The sequence below is a fragment of the Colobus angolensis genome, unplaced genomic scaffold (assembly GCF_000951035.1).
Source record: "Colobus angolensis palliatus isolate OR3802 unplaced genomic scaffold, Cang.pa_1.0 Scaffold29, whole genome shotgun sequence".
Taxonomy (NCBI): Eukaryota; Metazoa; Chordata; class Mammalia; order Primates; family Cercopithecidae; genus Colobus; species Colobus angolensis.
Window position 1 is genome coordinate 1,500,802 of NW_012116154.1, and position 22,775 is coordinate 1,523,576.

Below are 22,775 nucleotides of genomic sequence, written 5' to 3' on the forward strand. Positions count from 1 at the left end.
TAAAGGCGAATATACGGTGCGGTTTTGTTTTTTTTTTTTTTTTTTTTTTTTTTTTTTTCTTAAACGTATCTTTGCCATACACACCCCCAACCTTTCGCTTTTTAATCTTCCTCTAGCACTTTGATTTCTCTCATTACTTGTTTCCCTTCCTCAGCACATCTTTGATATGAAACATTAGACTGTTTATTTAACCTAATGCATCATATTTACAAAATATGTTCTTAATTTTGAAAACATCTGGGTGGAGGGTTTTGTTATTTCCTCTTCAATGAAGCCCATTAAGTGGACTCATGAGAGATGCTATTAATGCTGGGGGAGAAATTGGGCACCTGTCTAGCAAGACAGATTTGTTGAATCAACCCTGGGATCTACAGCATCCTACCAGGTAGCTCTGTGTCTAAACCACAGAATCATGATGCCTCTCATGAGTATGGCCCTTGATTATCTTTATTGAATGGATTAATGGGAATGGATAATAATAAAATGAAAGATGTCTATATTGGCCAACATAGAGTTGAAGAATTTCATGGTAAGATATTCCCCAATTGATTGTGAGTCCTAGGAAATAAATTCTCAAGATTTAAAAAAAAAAGTTTTTTTCAAATTTGGAAGTGTTTATTAGGACCAGCAATCTTCTTAATTAGCATCATTTGAAAACATACTATAAACTCTTATGAAATCCAACATCTATTTGGCTAAAATTATACTACATTTTAAACAGCAGATTAAGAAATGTGTTGTTTTTCTTTAAGAATCTCATTAGGTCTTGATTAGTTTACAAGAACATAAGCCTTAAGGTATCGGATTGATTGGTAAAATCTGTGTATAAGAAGCTCTTTCATGGATGGTGTTTTGTGAAGCTCTAATTTCATGTTTTCTGGATGGAGAAAACATTCATAAAAACACTCTAGCTTATCAATTTTAATTGCTGCAAACTAAATTGTACTTCACACATATTAGTATGTTATTAGTAATCACCCTTCAAGATGTGATTCGTTTAAACTTTGAACACCCCAAAGCCGGTAATGATAAATGATCTACCTTACCAGTTAAGAAAAAAACAGGATGAAGAAAATGCAATAACTTAAAACAACTAATCAAAATAATATGGATGAAATCGTTTGTTTGGTTAAGGTATGTTTCGGAAAAGTAAATCTACTCTTTGGTTATGTTAAAGCTCACTTAGATCGTGAATTTGGTATTTAACTTCTAATAGTGTGGGGGGCACTTAAGATGACATATAACATTTTAGAAATGCTTTGCAAGAGGTTCACAATGCATCCTGGAATTCTTTAGGAGTCACATACTATGTGGCCCCGAGGTTAAACTATTTGCTGGAAAGTTTAAGTCCTAAACAAAAGCATTAATTGCAGTCATTCCAGAATAAAACATCTATTAGGCAAAGAGAAAGAAGTGTGGGTAAATTAAGCTTAAGAGCATAGATTTTGCATTCACACTTCTTAAAGCTAACATTGTTATGCTTCTTTCTGACAGTGATTTTTTTGTAACTTATAAATGTTGAGATGATTACTTAACTTCTCAAAGGCTCATCAGTGAAGTAAGAATAAGTAGTGTCTCACAGCTCTGTGGGAGTGTTGACTGAGATGCTGAGTGAGTATCTTTAAAATCTCAGCTGAGGACTAAATGAGATACTGTGTACCAAGGAATTAACTTAGATCCTGGACACGTTAAATAGTCAAGTATTTTCGTAACAGAAGTTTATAGCTGGAAGGGATCTTTTAGCTACAAAATATAATTCTGATCTCAGAGTAGGCTTAAGATATATTAGCTAGATATAGTAGCATCAACCAAGCAATACATTAAAAAAGGAAACAATTTAAAAATTCCCCACCAGCCCTCATGATTTTCTGCAAGTTTATATATGTAGAATATGTAGAACCAAACCATCTTTCCTTCTAAAAGTACAAAGGTACAAGATAAGTAAGACAAACAGCTTCTGAAAAATAGGCATTATGTTTATATCAAGTTACATGATTACACATTTTTGTAAAGAAAAATGATCATTTCTTCCAAGTGATATAAAACCCACAGGGTTTAAATCAATCCCAGCTTCAGAACAAGCAGGTAGCCTGGGTTGTGCACTATACATTAACGGCCACCTGCATCATGCTAGCTATACCAGTCAGGTATCATAAGCATCAAACAGATTGCCAAAAACCACGCCAATTAAAGTTGCACAATCCCAGGCTTCAGAACTTTCCAAAGTGTGTGCAGTTCATTTCCAGTTTACTGGAAGTTGATCCATTTTCACTTATATAGTGTGGTACTCACTCAAACATTTCCCTTCCTCATGCCCAGAGTATATAAACCTCCAACACACTTTATGAGCTAATGGTCTGCACACTGTCTTGATTCACTGAGACCAAGGGAGGAATGATGTAACACATTTTCCAATAGAAGATATGCTCACTGAGGCAGTGCTCAAATAAACTCCTGGCAAAGCCAACCAAAATTCTAAGGACCATGAAAAACAACATTCAAAGACTTCTTTTTTTCTGCCAGTTTATAGAATTACTAAGTTCCAGCAAGGTGAATATGGAGCCTGCTTTCCCAGTACCCATCCCTCTGCCAGCCGCAGTGCAGCCCCTGCAAATGTTTAATTCCAAGACGGACAGTTTATTAAGACTCCAACCTACCATCGCTGCTTCCCCTGAGGACTACATCTGGTGAAGGCGTCTGCCGAGAGCGGGAGCCAAAGGAATCCAGGCTGTCGAAGGAATCATCTCTGCCGTGGCGAGGAGGAGAGAGGGAATCGCTGCGCTCGGAATCCCAGCAGTCGATGTAGCCACTGTCTCGGATACTGCGTTTAGGACTCTCAATGTCATCAGTCTCCTGTTCAAAAAGAAAATGAAAGGGTTACAGACATAACTCTAGCCTACACTATCAGGAAGATGGGTCTCCAGTGGTCTCCAAAAAGACCGCTGCATATCACATCAGAATGGAAAGGTTGTGGCAACCAGTTACAGGATCAATCATCATTGAAAAGTCATCACTCTGTTCCTCGAGCCTCCTTTGCTGCAAATTTCCCAATCAGAAAATCACGCACAATATTTTTTTTAAATCCCCAAATAACTCATACTCCCTAGGTTTAAAAAAAAAAAAGTAGACAAAGAATTAGAAGAAAGGATCACAAAGTTTGGATTCACAGCAGTACAATGATAGTCCAAAACAAAAACAAAAACCAAAACCTTAACCTTGACTTGTCTTTCGGAATCCATAACTGCATGTCTGTCCTGGGAATGAGGCCCTAGTTTAGCTGTACAACTTTTGCTCCTGTTTATGCTATCTGGCAAATACAGGCAGCATTTGTCTTTGCTGCAGAATCAGTTGTGTAAAATCTTGGAGCAGCACGCATTCATCTCCTGCTACCTTGAAGGGAAATTCCTTCTCTGAAAGGGAGCTGTCTTTCTGAGGCAAAAAGTTAAAAAAAAAAAAAAAAAAAAAAGCAATGAAAAATATGCAAAACGCTTTTCCTGATGCCTCAGAAGAATCCAGGCATGCTCTCGCTCTCGGCCAGCTCTTGGCGCTGGGGGAGCTGAAAGCACTTGTGGCTGACCCACATGTTCAGAGCAGGGAGAACAATGGCTGTCTTTGACAGCCTGTGATTATAAATTCTTTCCAGCACAAGCAGCACATACTAAAACACTGAAACTCCAGCAGAAGAAAGGTCAGTCAAAGCCATCCTCACCCTCGTATTATAATAAAAGCCTTGTTCCCGCCAGTGTCTTAGCATTAATTACAATAGTCCAGGCTGACTAAAACAAAAATAACTCTGGTCACTCAAAGATAAACCTCAATTTAATATCGTCCAGACTGTCGCTTAAAATTAGGACTGTGGATAACACTGGCAGAGAGGCATGTTCTCATCCGCAAAGACTGGAATGCCACACTGCAGATTTCCTGGGATGCTCGTGAAAGTCCCCTCCGCATTCCCAATAGAAAGGAAAAATAAATATTCTTCATGTTAGCAGTTTTGGAAACTGGTCTAAACTGTCTAGGATGCCCACGGGAGCCCATGCCTTTGCAGGAAGTGCCTTTACTGGCTGCTTCTATCAATTATATCCAGAGCCTCTGACATACTCCGCAGCAGGAGGCCCTTTGAGGGGGGACAGAGTAGCTGTAATTTACAAGACACACACAGCTTTGCATCAAGAGAAGGAAGTGGACAAGAGGACAAGGGCAGGACTGAGAGGAGCACCCTGCAGCCTCCAGACTGAGGACTGATTAATGCCCTGAAGAACAGGTTGTCAAATGGCCTGGGTGAGTAGAGCCAGCATGACCTTCCAGAGGAAGGCAGAAATTCCAGTTATGGAAATTAAGGTAACTTACTCTTAGGTCAAAAGTTAACCAGAACTTGAACAAAAGCCAGGCCTGACTAGCTGGAAAAGGAAGAACTCATGACTCATTGAAAATTATAGACCCAAATTGGATATGGTTTCATATTTAATTTCTTTGGAAATGCAAGTAATCATCTTGGATTATTTACCTACTGAGAATAGGCCAAATGGCTAAAAAACAAAGGTCACTTTTATTGAACACTTATTATGTGTCTGTGGCTATACTTGATGCTTTTTGCATGTTATGTTATTTAATCCTCACAACCACTCATCCTACAACATGGTTAGCATTATCCCTATTTTACAGAAGACAAAAATAAGAATCAGAGAGGTTAAGTAACTTGACTGAGATCACATAGTTAGTGGCAAAGCTGTGATTCCAACCCAAAACTCTGTCTCCAAATCCCAAATGGTATACCTGAAAATATTTGATCATCTTCGATACAGTTACAGTTCCAGCATCAGCATCTTCTCTACTACTTACTGCCTCCTTATTCTGTAGATGATGCTAACCTGGATTATGTTCCTCAGCTAAACACTATGATGACTAGATTGCAAAACTATAAATACAGTTGTGTGTTGCTGAATGACAGGGATATGTCATTAGGAGATTTCACCATTGTGCAAATATCATAGTGTGTACTCACGCAAACCTAAATGGCCGATCCTACTACACACCTAGGTTATATGTACAGCTCATTGTTCCTATGCTGCAAAGCTGTACAGCATGTGACTGTACTGAATACTGTAGGTAACTGCAACACAATGGTATTTGCGCATCCACACATATCTAAACATAGAAAACAAACAGTAAAAATGTGCTACAGATTGAGTCTCCATTATCCAAATGCTTGGGACCAAAACTGTTCAGGATTTCTGACTTTTTTTGGATTTGGAAATATCTGCATTACACTTACCAGTTCAGCATCATCCCAAACCTGAAAATCCAAAATCCAAAAATGTTCCAGTGAGCACTTTCTTTCAGAGTCATGTCTTTGCTCAAAAGTTTTGGATTTTGGAGCATTTCAGATTTCAGATTAGGGATACCCAACCTGATTTTAATTTTCTAGGACCACTGTATATATGCTGTCCACTGTTGACAGAAACCTTATATGGAGCACGATTAGTGCAAAAGAGAGGGAGTTTAGGGTAATGGTTAAGAGAATGGTCTCCGAATCCTGACTGGCTGGGTTTAAATATTGGCTCTACCCCTTGCCAGCTGTGTGACCTTAGGCAAGTTATTTAATTTCTCCAGACCTCAGTTTTCTCATCTGTAAAATGGGACTAATAATAACGACTATCTCATAGAGTTGCTGGGAGGGTTAAATGTGTTCATACATGGAAAGTATTCAGAAAAATGCCTATTACAGAACAAGTGCTCTGAAAGTGTTAGCTATAGTTACAATTAGTACAATTTATTCTCTCAAGTAGGTAAATTTCAATATATACAAATCATAAAACACTTATAAATGTAGCTAAGGACACAAGTTTCCACACATCCTGATACTCCTCTCTTTTTTCATTTATATCCCATGTCTAGATGTCTTGAGCCTAATTTCCCATCAGGGAAGGCAGACACTCAGGGAGCCAGACCGCTGGTCACATCTGGAAATGACACAACTACAAGCTCCTTGGCACAGCCATTATACAACTAGGGTTTCAAGAAAATAATATCAGAAAGGCTCCCCACAGGCCCAAATGTCTTCCCCACCCTCACCCTACAAACCACAGGAGAAGAAAGGAGAATGTCGACATGCCTCTTGGAGCGTTAGCTGCTTTCTCACAGCTAGTTATGGGAAGGAAAAACAGAAAGGCTGTTATATTCATGGCTGTGTAGAAAGCCAAGAATCAAACCTTGGACCAAGTGCAAGAGCTGGGAGCTGAATGGCATGGCCAGTTGAAACACTGAAAACCAGGCCACCCATGGCTGTCCTTGGCCAAGCTCGTCTCTAGGAAGCTCAGGGTGAAGTGACAGGCTGGCTCTTCAGCCAGAAATAAAAATAAGGATATCAGCTGGATGGGCAATTCTATTGGTTCCCATCAAGTCACCATATCTCATTTTCTGGTCACTTAAAGTGAAGCTTCTGAGGGCGAGTAGAAGATATAAACCAACAGAGACTAGCATATCTACATTCTCCTTTCTTGGGCTCTAATTAACATTGTTTCTGCTTTTCATCTAGAATCTCAGTCCCTTGTGCTAACTGCTACTGAGTTATTCTAGTCAAAGTATATTAATGAAGGAGTGAGAACTACTAGCATCATGAAATTTTGGGATTATTTTAGTCATCTTCTTCCTGTCCCCCTTTCTCAGACATAACAAGAACCAGCTAGGATTGGTGGATGACTTAACCGTTTCTGAGAAACTCCAGATGCCTCTCTTTTACCGCTCAACATTTTTCTGCTCCCCTTGTGATTTGTAAGGTGGCTCACCCTGATCTAGAGGGCTTTAGGGTTCTACTTTTCCGGCCTGCTCAGCCACTCTCCACCCACCATCCTCTGGTTGTGGAAGCTGTTCATTCCACAAATATCTACTGAGCATCTTCTGTGTGACAGGCACTGTTCTATTCCAAAACATTCCAGAAAGTCAACAAATACCCTGTCCTCATGGGCCTTAAGTTCCAGTAGAGAAGACAAAAAATACGCAGAAAGACACAAATGAATACAAAGTTGGATGATAAGTATCATGGAAAAAACATAAGGTGGGTTAAGGGACTAGAAATTGAGATGGTTGCTCTTTTAGGCAGAAATCTTGCATCTGCTTGCCCACCATGCTCCCTCCCCTTTTCCCTTTCTTCCTGTAATACCCCTCACCTGCTGAAACAGGAATAGCCTGGGCCAGTCATGGTATCACTTGCCCCTGATCACAGTGACTGCTTCAGGAATGAGGTCCACATAGGGTCAGGGTACATTACTAGGAATTTTACACTTGGGGCCAGGGGAAAGAATTCCCTTGCTTTTCTGGGCAAGGAGCTAGAAGCAAATAATCCTGGGGATGATATCGGCCATGCTCCCTGTTATAAGGGAATGTTTGCCTATAGGAAGAAAGAATGAGTTTAAGGAGAGATAAGAGATGAGAGAAAGATCCTGAAATCTCTAGGGTCACCCTAGTCCCCATGGGTGTCCCTTCAATCTTAATATTCTTGTAGTAAATCCTTTCTGTTCAGCTGAAGTGCCACTTTCTTTGGAAGGACTTTTCTGACATATCCAGTCTCAGTGAAAGGCCGCTGTCACTATGACTTCAGAGTTCCTTTTTAAAAAAATACAGCAATAGCAGCAATCTATGTATACCTACTACATGCCGGACTTTATGCCAAGGGCTCTACCTGGGTCACCTTTACTACAGAACTTAACAAGTTACACCCTATTGTATCATTTTTATGCACATTTCACCCAGTAGAAAAATGAATATAAAAATTTGTGGATAATCTCCTTTGTGAAAGAAAAGAATTTATTCAGCCTGCATATGTGCAGAAAATAATACAGTTGTCCCTCAATATCTGCTCTCCTAATAAAAATGCCTACAGTTTTTAGCTGAAATAAAGTCTACTTTTCCCAAGTCTTTACTTGCAGCTCGGTATGGGTGCATGACCAAGTTCAAGTCTGTAAGATGTAAGTATGTGTGTAGTGTGTAATTTCCCAGAGGTGTGTTTAAAGGGAGAGCATGGAATCTTCTCCCCGCCATTCCTCCTTTCTCTTGGCTGAATGTGGATGTGATGGCTAAAGCCTGAAGAGGCATCTTGGATAAGCAGGGGAAGAGCCATGGGTTGAGAATGTTGGTACAAAAAGACAAAGAAGCTTAGGCCTTCTGTTGGTGAAAAGACATGGAACCCCACATCAGCCCTGGACTGCTCATGTCCACGTCTCGTTTAAGTGAATTAGAAATAAATTGTTATCTTATTTTATCTGTTGTTTTGAGGCTTTTGCGTTTCCCAGCTGAACCCGATCCTAACTGACAAAATGAGATTATATATATTACCTATAAAACTAGTACTTCCAGGTGCTTGGATAGACCAGTGAAGTTCAAGTCATTTTCTCTCTAGATGGAGATATGGCAGTATCATGGCTGGCCATTTTTGCTAAGAGTCATGTATCCCGGGATACTACTTACTCCATCATGTCCTGTGATGTTATCTACATTCAACATAAAGGGTAACAGCTGTTAACAACAGGTCATTTTACAGCAGTTGAAGCAACTAACTGTAGAAAGAGAAGCTAGGAGAGTTGAAGAAACCAATAGCTTCTCAGATTCTACAGGAGCTGGACTAGCAGTAAGAAATGTCAATCATGAGAATAAATCAGATTCCAACAGAATCTAGCAGGGGAACTGTGAGACAGAGCTTGATGACCCATCTATTATTATTCAAGTCCAAATTTAATATAAAAACAATAAACATTTAGACTTCTCAAATCCAGACTGGATGTTAGATGAGAAATTAAAGGGCAAATAAGAGGTGAGACTGAGAAGCAATGAGTTGTGCTTCATTGTGTATGTGTGTTTATTTTATTTTTAAAGGAATTCAGCTTAAAATACTTTGTGTATGTGCGTTATGACCAATATGAAAGCTTTGTCCACTTATAAATATATGAGCCATACTGGCCTTAGCCAAATGTGAAGAACTATCAGGACTATTAGCTTTAATTTAAGGAAAGGAAAATAAATGTTTAGAAAATTGGAACCAATTCTTGCTTTCAGTATTAAAAGAAAAATTGCAAGGAACTAAATGTTTCTAGTTCATTTGTTTTGCATGCTAGAGAAATGAGGACGAGTAAGGACTCAATTATTTGTCCTCTACTGTGGACTTTATCCAAAATGCCTGGAGGGGCTGGGTGTGGTGGCTCACACTTGTAATCTCAGCACTTTGGGAGGCCGAGGTGGGTGGATCACCTGAGGTCAGGAGTTCAAGACCAGCCTGACCAACATGGTAAAACCCTTTTTCCACTAAAAATACAAAAATTAGCCAGGCTTAGTGGGAGCTGCCTGTAATCCCAGCTACTTGGGAGGCTGAGGCAGGAGAATCACTTGAATCTGGGAGGCGGACGTTGCAGTGAGCTGAGATTGCGCCACTGCACTCCGGGCTAGGTGACAGCAAGACTCCATCTCAAAAAAATAAAAAGATAGAAAAAGTGCATGGAAGTCGATTATAAATAAGCCTTACCTGCTCACTAAGGCGGGTTGGGAGGGCCTCTCTTGGGTAATACTATGTACTAGCCATTTGTATGAGTTACATATATTGCTAGACCTTCACATGAAACATTCAGGCAAGTACACATGAAACGTCCAACTTTTTCTTGACAAATCCCTACCTTAGCTCAGTCTTTTCTATACTCAAAGAAACAAACGAAGCTTTTAACAATGTATGAAATGTTTTCCAAATTCCTATGTCATTCAAAAACAGTGACCATAACATGCACATGCTAGAGGAGAATGCATTTAAAGTATCCTGGCTTGTCCAGAGTGTATGCCAAGGTAAGAGCTTGGCTCTCGTTATCTCACCCACACCAAGGCCCCAGTGGGTAACCAAAACGTCCTTTAGGACAAAAGTGCAGAGCGAGTCTTCATTTTTGCATAATACTGCATTGTTTAATTCAAGCATTATTTCCCCAAGAAAACAAGCACGGAGCTTCTTGGCATACAAAGGCATATACTGACAGACTGAATTTGCTCTTTTGGAATTAAAAAGTTGGAGGGAGCTCAGAACTCCTGTTCTGTGAAGGGTATGAAAGTGCAGGTAGGTGTGAGATGTGTGAGGCAAAGACGTCATTAGTAAGACAAGTGATCATTTCCTTGAGTGCCTATCTTTGGCCCATACCATTCCACAACCCAGTAGTCCAGTAATCTTAAAAACAAGCAAATGTGTAGCTTTCCCACCTTGTCTACCGCTCAGGGATAAAGAAGAAAAGCCAAGTTACCTTTCGCATCTGAGTCAACAATCCTTCAAACTCCTTCAGGTTCAGTGTCGTTCCGCTGTAGGATGTGCAGCTATTCGCTGCTTTTCCCAGCCAGTAAATGGTAACTAATACCTGTGGAACAAAACGCACAAGAGCAGATTTTTCCCTCAAGAATGACATTGAAACTAAGGAGTCAATAATGCACCACTAACAGGAAGGCAGGAAGGAAAGAGTTGATTTACACTGATTTTAAAAAACCACCACCCATGAGGTATTCATTAAATGTAAAATCACTTTAATAAGAACCCAATGCCATGTCAGTCAACACAAACATGGTTCAGTAGTTAAAACAACTCCAATGTTAGGAAAAGTCAGGTTGTAAGGAAGTGATCTCTAAGTCAGCAAGAAGGAAAAATAAATCCACCAACATTATTTTTATGTAGTGAAAGTTTCACAATTAGGCAGCAAAATTTTTCAAAAATGCTTTGGAATCTTTATCCAGAGAAGCAATGAAAGAGACTGTGAATTCCTTTTGAGAAAGGTGCTTTTGAAGGCTCATAATTTCTACTTGTGGGCACAGAGGTTCTGCTAAGGTCAATGGCAAAAAAAATCCCAAACAAGTGATAAAGGTTAATTAGTGTTTCCAAGCACAGGATCAACATAATTCTACTAATTAAAGTAGAAAGAAAGCAGTGTCATGAAGAATGTGATCTGCAGATACCTAGCTTTGGGGTATAGTTAGATTCCCATTAATCTGAGACGGGAAATTTTGAGCCTTGACAAGGCTTGCTACCAATTAAACCACCTTGGATATTTAAGAATGTCTATGAGTATTCAACGGTCTGAAGCTACAGTCCCAAGTTAATTTTGTTTTGTATTTCTGAAGAAACTGTCCACAAAAGCAAATCCTCCTCACGTTCACTTCCCATGAAATCCAGCAGAGTCAGCTGAAGATGAGCTCCTTCACACTGAATTACAGGGAACTGAGGCCCATGTAGAGGCTAAGAGGAGTATTTTCTCTTCACATTCTGTCTTACTGCTTCAGCCAGGTTGGGAAGTACTTATTGTGCCTCCCTCTACTTGGTAGGCCAGAAAATGCTTTGGACAACATGATATAGTTACATGAATCCAGCTGGCGACAGACCCAAAATATGGTTATGCGCATTGATGCTAAGAGGTGATTCCGTTTTCTACCTCTGTGGGAAAATTTTACTTCATGAGCCCCTCAAAACTTCCAGAACATCTTTTTGAACTGATTGCTTACAAATAAATTTCCAGAGATTCAAATGTCAGGACATTAACTAGGACCGTAAAATAACTAATGTGTGCTGAGAGTATGTGGCTATCTTAAAAGGTATAATGGAGGAATGGAAAAAACACTGTGTTGTGTTTTAGGTTAAAGGTTTTCTGATTTGTTTAAAATTTTATGATGAAAAATGGCATATACCTCTAGTTTTACAGAGGAGGAAAAAGAAGATAAGAAAGAAAATGTCAATCAAATATAATAGCACCTGGGGAGATTTTTTTAAAAAGAGATTTCAGCCAATTTTAAAATTTTAGAGGCAGAATGTAACTTCTTTCATTCTTCAATCTAAACTGAAAATAAAACAGCACTAACATACTTGCCTTTTGAAAATAAGATCTACAAAAAGTTCATTTTGGCAAGTACTCATAAAAATGCAAAAGATTAAAAGGAGAACAAAACACACAGAGTATAGACTCATGGCAGTCAACACTATTCATATTATGCAGATCTTACCCTACAACAATTTGCCAAACTGCTTAATTTAATAATCCCATCTGTGCCTACAAATGGAAAGGGGCTAATGTTAGTATTGAGCCCGATCGTTTTGTGTTTAAGAAACTGAATCATAAACAGTGCATAAACAGAGCACAAGCTTTCACTTGTTTATTTCTGGATTGAGCACTTATCTAAAATAAAGAGAACCACCACCACCCCAGCCCAACACATACACAATTTACTATTTTTATTTCTATCATGGTCATTAATTATTCTATGAAATACACATACTTCTAAGGACTTTTTCTGGCAAGGCATATGAGAAGCATTGAATTTAGCTAAATTTTACACTTGAACCATCAAAGATACAAGTTTGGAAGTTAAAACACTTACATTTTTCAGCTTCCTACTATAATCAAGGCTCCTAGTCAAGGAAAGAGAAAAGAAAATATTGTCAGAATAGCAGATTCTAAATTGTGATCTTTCCTTAAATGCCACTAAGATGTACTCGAAGCTAACATATATAATGAGATCAGAAGAATGTATTATTTTTTAAGGCTTAAGTTTTGTGATTTCGGGCACTGAATAAAATTACTTAGAAAACAAAATGTAGAAGGACAAAGTGGGATTAAAGTTCCACAGTACAGTATAAAAAGATGATGCTTGACTGGGCGTGGTGGCTCACACCTGTAATCCCAGCACTTTGGGAGGCCGAGGTGGGCAGATCACAAGGTCAGGAGATCAAGACCATCCTGGCTAACACAGTGAAACCCCAACTCTACTAAAAATACAAAAAAAAAAAAAAAAAAAAAAAAAAAAAAAAACCTAGCCAGGCATGGTGGCACATGCCTGTAGTCCCAGCTACTTGGGAGGCTGAGGCAGGAGAATGGTGTGAATCCAGGAGGCAGAGCTTGTGGTGAGGAGAGATCGCACCACTGCACTCCTGCCTGGGCAACAGAGCGAGACTCCATCTCAGAAAAAAAAAAAAAAGATGATGCTTTATAACGTCTGGAAATAGAAAAAGTCCAATTAGAACTAGGACTGTTCATAGTTGTATTCTCAAAGGTTAACCATTGAAGATTCTGCCTTGATTACAGACCACTGCCAAACTGAAATCGGACTGCACTTCCAAAATCTTCATGCAAGTATTTTTAACACAGGTCTGAAACCTTACTTAATTAGACAGACCTGAAAATATGTGTACAAGAAGCAATCCTATCCAAATATTTGTTCTTTTCTGCTCTGGACATAAATTAGCATTGGGAATAAGCCATAAGCAGGAAAATATGCTTGTTATGTTCAAATATACACACATGCATGCTCAAATATGCACCCATGTTTACTCTCTAACTATAAACAGAAAAGCTACTTCGAAATATTCATACAATGAAATATAAGAGTTCCTGCAAAATTATTTCAAAGTTTTTTTTTTAACACGTCAACAAATAAACACTAGAAAAAACAAACTGCACTTCTTTTTTCCACAGTAACTTCAGTGAAGGGGAAGGGAGTGTAAGTCTATCACATAAACCAGTCAAGAATTCCTTAAAGTATTTAGACCCTGATTACTTCACTGCAGCATATATTGACCTAAAGTACATATTAATGAATAAGTGGACTATTTTAAGTCCTTTGAAATTTGAAGAAATAGAAAGCAAGTAGTATACCATGGAAATAAACCATCAACAAGGACTTATATTGAAAGCATTAGTCCAGTTTGGATTTGATTTAAAAAATGTTTTCATGTTTCTGTTTTTAACAGGGGAAAAAAATGGGATGTCCTTACCTGCTTGGATATCTGGTAGGGTTTTTTGTTGTTTTATGTTTTTGCTTTTGTTTTTTGAGGCTGAGCCTCGCTCTGTCACCAGGCTGGAGTACAGTGGTGCGATCTCGGCTCACTGCAACCTACACCTCCTGGGTTCAAGCGATTCTCCTGCCTCAGGCTCCCAAATAGTTGGGACTACAGGCACGCACCACCACGCCCAGCTAATTTTTGTATTTTTAGTAGAAATGGGGTTTCACCATGTTGGCCAGGATGGCCTCCATCTCCTGACCTCATGATCTGCCCGTCTTGGCCTCCCAATCTGCTAGGGTTTTTTTAATTTAAGAAAGAAAGCAGATTTTTAAAAATCTATAAAAGATTTGAAACTTTTATGGAAAACAAATTAAGAATAGGGAACATAGAGCTTTTTCTGCATTGATGATAAAAGTTCATTGAGACTCTAACCCAGTGCTAAAAATTGTGCTTGGTACACAGAAGCTCACAAAATATTTGTTGAATGACTCCCACCTATTATGTGGAAATATTTCCAAATTTTGACAGAGACACTCGGGAGCAATCCAGAGCCTGTGTACGTTTTCATCCAGTTGCTTTGATTCCCTGGAATGATACTTGCTGTGTGCCTGTCTAGATTATACTTTCATTTCCCATCAAGGTTGTCTGGCATCCATTACAGGTAGAGTTCACTAAGTTACACATAGAGTAATCACTTGCAGGCTTTCCCTTTTTTTTTTGTCTACTCAAGTTACCTAAAAAAAAAAAAAAAAACACACACAAGAAAAACTGCCTACCATGAAAGCTAAACGAAAGAGTATTTTCTAAAACACAACTTCCAGAAAACCATCCAAAGCTCCTCTGTGGGATCTATCCCTATACCTTACTGCTTCCGCTAGTGTGGTGGCAATGGGGTGCTCCTCTCTGTGTCTACGGATGTCCTACTCAACTCGCAGAGGGACAACAGAGAAATATAGCAGTTCTACTTTAAATACCTTAGTTTACAAAATCTGCATATGTTACAAGCATTCCCTGCACAGTGCCAAATTAAACCAGCATCACTTATCAAAAATACATGAAATCCAATAGTTTATTCCATACTCTATTACTTACTAAAACTATAAACTTTCTAAGTACTGTAAGTGAATTTATAGAATCATTTTAAGCTAAAATTATTTATGTTCTTTGAAATATTCATACAGTAAAATGTTTTTTCTCTATAATGATTCTGAGCTCAACATCCTACCCCGCTTGTGGACTGCCACGCCCACCACACACGTCCTTACACATTATCCTTCAACCACACCAGTTACTTTTCTTTCTTTTAAACATGAAGCTTGTCGTTCTTCCTCTTCCCCAGCCTTTGTACCTACTCTTTCTCTGTCCTGAATGCCCTACAGATCTTCCCACAGCCTGTTCTTCATTCCCATGTGTGTCTCAGCCCCCAGTTATTGCTCAGTTGAAATGCCAGCACTTCAGAGAAGCCACCCTCAGCCACTTCTGGACTGGCCACTGTCTTTTGCTTATTACTCCATTTTATTTTCTTCTCAGCACTTATCACTTCCTGCAATGATCTTCTTTGTTTACTTCTTTGCTTCTTGTTTCTTGACACTGGACTGTAAACTCCACATGAGCAGAAGACCTTGGCTATCTGAGTTCCTTCTATTTCTCTAGTGATGAAAAGTATCTAACACATAGAAGCTGCTCAGCAAACATTTGTTGAATGAATGAATGAAAAATGCCAGGGTCATGGGGGAATGTGATGGCAAAGTATTGCCTAAAGAAAATAAGAGTACTCAAGTGAAGGAAACATTAAAAAGAAAATGAGGAGAAGACATACAAAAGGAGAGATAGATGGAAAGAAAGACAGGATTAAAAGGGGAGGGAATGCAGAAGGAAGAAAAGGAGACAGAAAACGAAGAAGGAAAAATGGACAGGAAAACAAAAAGATGGTACAGTAACTAAGAAGGGACTGTATCCATGTATCATTTGCCTAAGTGACATTTTCCCCTTTAGGTTTCTTTCCACACCTTGATTTAAAATCTCTTTCTTTACAAGTCGGTTGTTCCATCTTCCCATATCTGCACTGAGCAAGCTTTACCTAGAATCATACCAGATGGAATATTCTGTCCAGTTTCCATTTTATCCATTTCCAGATAAATACATGGGGCCTGCTGAAGAAGGGAGCTTAACCAGGGCTTCAGATCTAGTGAGCAGCAGACCTAGGGCTAGATCCTCATTTTCCTGATGCCCAGTTTTTTGTAGATAAGCAATAAAGGTGATACGATTTCTGAATTTTTAAAACCAATCAGGCTCAGAATTCTGGTTTAGTAACATATTGATTTAAAGTGGCTCTAAAAAAAAAAATGAATGCAGCAGCAGACACTTTCAAAGTGACCTTTCCTTCACCCTCCAAGCAATGTGTGTGTGACTAATTATTACCTACAAAGCTGCACAGTTACTATTGTTTCTGGTCAGTTGCCACCCTGGTGAAACTATGAATGGGAGATGAGGCAGAACCTAAAACAATTTTCTAAAGTGAACAATGGTTTATAGAGGATAGATTTAAGTACAATAATAAATGGGGCATGTGATGACCAAGATGAGGTTTAGCGTAGTTTCCATATTCAAATATCCTAAATTTTACTCTGTTATTTTTTCGCTTAGCTAAAATTTTTCCAAGAGAAGTTTTAAAGAATGGCATATAGACAATAGAAAAGTAATTTTAGATAATAGATCACCACTGATTCCCCCATATTCCCAGTCATGAATCATAAAATCCAAATTTTATTTTATCCAGTAGTCACTTTTTTCCTATTTTTCCTCATCCTTTTTAAAAAATAAAAAAATCTAGCAAATAGTATAAAATCAAATAGTATAAAAAATCACGCAAATAGTATAAAACCAAATAGCATAAAAATCAAGCAAATAGTATAAATCGAATAGTATAAAAATCAAGCAAATAGTATAAAATCAAGCAAATAGTATAAAATTAACAGCTCTGAATTTTGGCTTCTCTCCCTTTTCTGTTCTTTCATGATAAAATGACTCCAAAAACAATCAAAAGAAGAAAAGTTACTAATTCACAGACCCTATCTATGAAACTATGTTTATTATTTAGGCATATCCATGTCAAACATTGTCTGGCTAAAGTGGAAAATGTTTTATATGAAATCAGCAGGATCTAAAGAACTTCTAAACTACAGGAAAGTTATCTCTGCCATCTCGTACCCTGGTCACAAGTTATTTCTTTACATGAAGTACATTGCTGTCTCTTTTATTGTGACACTCTGCTCCAAGACTTATTTGGCCCAAACAGGGCTCACTAAGTAGATATAGTCAAAGTGCCAATGATCTACCTTCAAAGAACTTGATCATTGACACATATGAGAAGACAGTTACTACTGTAAATGAAGAAGTGAGTTCTCCAAAATCTAATGTCTTCCTTGCATAGCAGAGTTCAGATCTGTTTACCTTCCAAGAGCCTATTCAAATGCTCAATTGGCGCCAATAAAAGTTTTTGTCTAACACACTGATTCTGTGCCTATTTGTTTCTTGCCTCTCTGTTAAGCTTTATTTAACATTTTTCTCCTTCTCTTCAAAATTCAAACTCTATATGCAAGATTTTTGCATTCAAAAAAATTATGATTAGAATGAAAGCTATGCACAGAGGGAAAGCCGACGTGAGTTGTTTCGAAAGTTGATTTTTAGCTTCACATTTTTATTTTATTAAGCATAACCAATTCTCTGTCTCTTAGAACTTACAACATCATCACAAAATTGCAAATCAAACTATAAAGGAGTCTCCCTTAAACATAAATCATGCTTTACTTACTTGACTGTTACTCTGTTGGATGTATCCTGGAGGTCACTCGGGTCAAAAAGTTGAGATTCTTTAAGGCCAAGCTCTTTACAACCTCTCAAGAATAAGATAATATTGTCCTAAAAGGAAAAAAAGAAATCCAGGTCTATATTATCTTAGATTATCTTTATGAACCAGCCCCTCCCAAGTTGCTGTAGGGATACTGGTCACTAAGGCACCTATGGTCAGGTCTAAATCATAGCTTGCTTTGTTAGGAAAGCATACTTTGTTAGGAAATGCCAGATAAACAGACACTTCAAACCTCCAAACCCACAGCCATGCCAGATTCATTTTTCCCTTTAGCTTGACACATTTGTATAAAACTACAAGTAAAACGCCATTAAAAGGAAAACTTAGGCCGGGCACAGTGGCTCACGCCTGTAATCCCAGCACTTTGGGAGGCTGAGGCGGGTGGATCCATGAGGTCAGGAGATCGAGACCATCCTGGCTAACATGGTGAAACCCCGTCTCTACCAAAAATACAAAAATTAGCCAGGCGTGGTGGCAGGGCCTGTAGTCCCAGCTACTCGAGAGGCTGAGACAGGAGAATGGCATGAATCCAGGAGGAAGAGCTTGCAGTGAGCCGAGATTGTGCCACTGCACTCCAGCCTGGGCGACGGAGCGAGATTCCGTCTCAAATCAAAAACAAAAACAAAAAAACAAAAAAAAAACAAAAAAAGGAAAACTTAACATTGTTAGGGGGAACTGTACTCAAAAACAGGTATTCCTTATTGCTTCTTTGTCCATGTCTTGTTGTATATACATCCATTATGGGTTTTGACTAGTAATACCTTTATGGGTGTTGACTAGTAATACCTCTTTGTGGATTATAAACTGGGTTAAATGCAAGAAAAAGAAAATCTAGACTTAATTGAAATGAGAAAAAAAGGACAGGGAAAGCTTTTAAAATACTAATGCAAAAGCCTGTCAAAAGAAAGTGAAATTTTCTCTAGCAGATACAAATTTACTCTGAATTGGCAGGCACCACTGACAATTAAGGAGGGGTCAGTCTCCATCTATTTTAAGTCATTAAGTACAAACAAATGGTTCTGAAAGGGACTGCAAATTGTGGGTTATCCTTTTGGAACTCCAGGATATTAGTCAAGAGGTTTATCAGTTACAAGTCTCTAACTGTCCTCTTCCTAAAAGACTTTTGAAGGTGGTAACTGATCCCATCAGTTAGTGAAAACTACAGGGTAGGGAATGTCGGCTCCAGAAGCCAGACTGATATGAATCCATCTGAATGCTGTGAGAAAGATGCTACAAAAATCTGAAATGATGGTGATTACAGAATCATATATTCACTCACGTGCAATTCAACTGAGTGAACAGAAAAGATATTTCCCAGTTACCCAGTTTGTAGTCCAGATTCTAAGATAACCCCCAAGAATCCTGCCCCCAATGTACACACCTCTTCTTGAGCGCAAGTGAAGTCTGTGAATATGATGGGCTATCACTCTGTGATATATCACTAGCAAGTTGACTTGGAGTTAATCAAAAGAAAGATTATCTGATTGGGCCTGACCTAATCAGGGAAGCTCTTAGAAGAAGGTGAGGTCAGAATTCATGCTGGCCATGAATTCTATAGCTGCAAGGAGATGAATTATGTTAATAACCACATGAGCTTGAAGAAGCTTGGAAGATGTACAGATAGGATCTCAGCCCGCACTAATACTTTGATTTCAGTCCTGTGGGACCCTGAGCTAAAAACCCAGTTACACCATGTCCAGACTTCTGACATTCAGAAAATGAGAGATAACCAAAGGGTGTTTAAACACATTAGGTTTATGCAGTAATAAAAAATCAATACATCCAGGTTCAAAATAACAAGAGCAATAAGTTGCTAACCTTTCCATCGCCCTTATTATTCACCATGCATTATTCCAAGAACTTTACATATATTCACGCATTTAATTCGTGTACAACTTTATGAACAATTTTGACAGATGAGTGATCTAAGGCACAGAACAATTTATCAAACTGTCCAAGATCACATAGCCCCCAAAGGATGGAGGTGCAAAACAACATGTCTTACGTGAGGAACTCAAGCATAAAAATCTGAGGCCAGCACCAAAGGAAGATGAGGCTATGCAGGTAGAGGCGGATCATACAGGCCTCGAAGGCCATGGAAGGCAAGTTGCAGAATGTCACAGGGGGCTGTATCTGAGAAGTGAAAGCCTAGATCTATGGTGGAAGGAGATTGCTGCAGGTGGGGTTGGCGGGAGGTAGACGGTGTGAAGGAAGTATTCAAAGGAACAAGATGGGAGACAGGGAGACCAATGAGGAGTTACTACAACCTTGCTTTCCCCCAACGAGGGTGCCTTCATCCCAGGATGTTTTCTTTTTGGGTAAAGCCTCGGTCTTTTTCAGCAGGCAAGAGATGCCATCGTTCACAAGAACTCTCGGAGGCTGACAGTGAGCTAGCTGCTCAGACCAATTCTGAGGTCACCTATACGCTCACCAGTGTCTCCTTCAGTCACTTTCCACATTTTTAAATTATCAAATGTAAGAGTTCCCTCCCATCCCCTGAGTTTTACAGTTTTCCACCTTCTCTGCCATATATGTTTCATTGATCGAGCCTGTCCTAGGTAGAAAAGAAAAGGAAAGAAGGCAAGGAATGAAAAAAGTGGTGATATGGAGTCCTTTTTAACAGACCCAAATTTTCTAGTTGTGCATTGATCACCCTGTTACTTAATTTAAATACAACATCTATCCTTTCAAAATACTTACTTTGTCCCAATATTTCAGTTACTTGAAATAAATTGTTTTCAACCATTTTTTCTAATTAACTGTGTTATCACAAGACATATCAATGTATTACTGATTTTAGCTATGCCAACTACGCCAGTCTTACTTGCTTCCAGACTTGTCTTTACTCAGTACTCAGACTTCCAATTTCGGTCACATCATTTTCCAGAGAGCAAAATCTTCTCCCTGGAATTTTGCTTTTCTTATTGCCAGTGGAAGAAGTACATGTGGATGTTCACTTGGTATGCTTACATGTAAATGATTGGTTAGAAAAAGAAGAAGGAATAAAAGTCACCTACTTTATTATTATTGGAATATTTATGAGCACATATGGAGATAAAAAGTTAGTACAATAAACTATTGCTAAAAAGTGGAAAAACATTTTGTCAATATGAGAATCAAAGCTTGCCGGTGAATTTCTTTTTCTTTCTTTCTTTCTTTTTTTTTTTTGAGATGGAGTTCCACTGTGTCACCCAGGCTGGAGTGTAGTATGCAATCTCGGCTCACTTCAGCCTCCACCTCCTAGGTTCAAGTGATTCTCCTGCCTCAGCCTCCTGAGTAGCTGGGACCACAGGCATGAACCACCATGCCTGGCTAATTTCTGTATTTTTAGTAGAGATGAAGTTTCACCATGTTGGCTAGGCTGGTCTCGAGCTCAAGTGATCTGCCCACCTTGGCCCTGCAAAGTGCTGGGATTATAGGCATAAGTCACCACGCGCAGTTGGTGAATTCTTTTTTAAAAGGCTTTAAAAAATTTACCCATTATTGTTAAGAAAATAGGTTAAAGATAGGTGAAGGCTTTAGATATCAGACCATTATGGTGAATATAATTCACCAGATATATTCACCAACGGGGCACTTAATAATACAAACTAAACGTTTGTAGCTTATACTCTTCAAGCATTTGCCATCTATCTACCTGGTCTGTTCTGAGGATGTACATGGATTATTTCGTTTATTTTCAAAACAGCCATACACCGCAGTCACTGTTATTGTCTCCATTTTCTAGAGGAGTAGTTGAGGCACAGAGAGGTTATACACCATACCAGTCACCCTGCTACTAAATCCAACTCCCAATTAACTCCACACAGTGGGGGGGAAAAAAAGTTTCCCCAGATGTTAAAAATCTAAGTCTGAAAAGTACCAATTCTTTTTCCCACCTCTCCAAGTTTCCAGGTACCTTGTTCTGAATTCAGCCTTCCTGAAATTTCCATTTTAGTTTTTTTCTTCTTGTCTCTTCTCTTTCTCTATGATGTTCTTCTTCCTCCTTGCCTCCCACCAGCAAACAAACACACATAAATATGCACTCTCTTAACTTACTTGGCTCTGTGACTCTCAAATTCTCCACTGACTCTAGCCTTGAACAATCTTGAGGATACCACATTCAAAAACATGTGCACCTCTCATGTATAATTCTACCATTCAGGAACAGTAAACAAACCCTTTAACTACCCAATGAGGCAACTCCAAACCAAAGAGTGACTGGTACAGAGTCAGATGAGTCTTCACTTGAGAGTGCAAGTATCCACTGATTGGCCTTTAAGCTCTGAGTGCTTTCTGCCCAGAGGAAAGCAAAGAAAGTGTTGACACTCTCTGGGAATCATTTGACATCACAATAAAGGACAAGATCTGTGACCAGCATGTAGTCCCCTAAGAGGTGCATGATTGTGACCCCCACAGATTCCCAACAGGGTGCTCCTCCTATGTGCATTGCAGACGCACAGACCCGCCCTTGAACACCATGCTATGTTCAGCACGCAGCCTGCAAACACAAAAGCTTTGTGCTGCCAGCCAGCCCAAACAATTTGGGCTAGAAGATTTAAATAACTGCAGGTCTGTTTCCAGCTTCTTGCTACAACCTAATGATGCTGGAGTGGGGCCAGGCCCTAGGCAGAAGAAAAGCCAGAAGGAAGAGCCACCCAGCCAAGAGCTAGCAAGGGTAGCAACTGGAGCAAACGAGAAAGGCTGTGCCTTTAATTACATAAAATGCATCCTGTGAATTCTCATCTGCCTTGCTGTTCACACTGAGATTTTTCCACATTTACAATCTCCAGCAAAGCCCACATCTTAGTGTGTTAACTTTGGAAGCCAAACACTAAAAGTGTCTCTATCCCAAGGGAAAAGAAGTACAAGACACTGCTTTACTATAATGGCTATATATTTAGCTCTTACTATCATGGAGCTAACAAGCCCATACATCTTTGCAAGAAGTTTTTAAAGGACTCTTCAAAAAAAGTCAATGTCACGTAAAACAAAAATTGGCGATCAAAGTCATCATGACCAAATGCAATGCATGATCTTTGATTAGACCCCAGATCCCAGAGGCAAAACTAAGTGAGGGTGTAAAAGTCAAATTTAAATATGAACTGCACATTGGATGATATTGTTGAATGAATGTTAATT

General features: G+C 39.0%; 1 protein-coding gene across 8 annotated transcripts in view; it reads right to left on the reverse strand.

Moving 5' to 3' along the window:
* LIMCH1 (LIM and calponin homology domains 1) overlaps positions 1 to 22,775 on the reverse strand; it is a 351,601-nt gene that overhangs the window by 92,609 nt on the left and 236,217 nt on the right. For 3 of the 8 annotated variants that reach the window (XM_011949047.1, XM_011949052.1, XM_011949045.1), the window contains exons 4-7: positions 17,598 to 17,704; positions 12,382 to 12,412; positions 10,269 to 10,379; positions 2,658 to 2,853 (exon numbers count right to left, since the gene is read on the reverse strand). In XM_011949047.1, the coding sequence (XP_011804437.1) occupies positions 2,658 to 2,853; positions 10,269 to 10,277 (205 nt within the window). In that variant the 5' untranslated portion in view covers positions 10,278 to 10,379; positions 12,382 to 12,412; positions 17,598 to 17,704. Of the gene's footprint in view, positions 1 to 2,657; positions 2,854 to 3,215; positions 3,605 to 3,709; positions 3,975 to 10,268; positions 10,380 to 12,381; positions 12,413 to 17,597; positions 17,705 to 22,775 lie in introns of those variants that run through there. The other 5 variants (XM_011949051.1, XM_011949046.1, XM_011949048.1 and 2 more) reach the window with 3 other exon arrangements.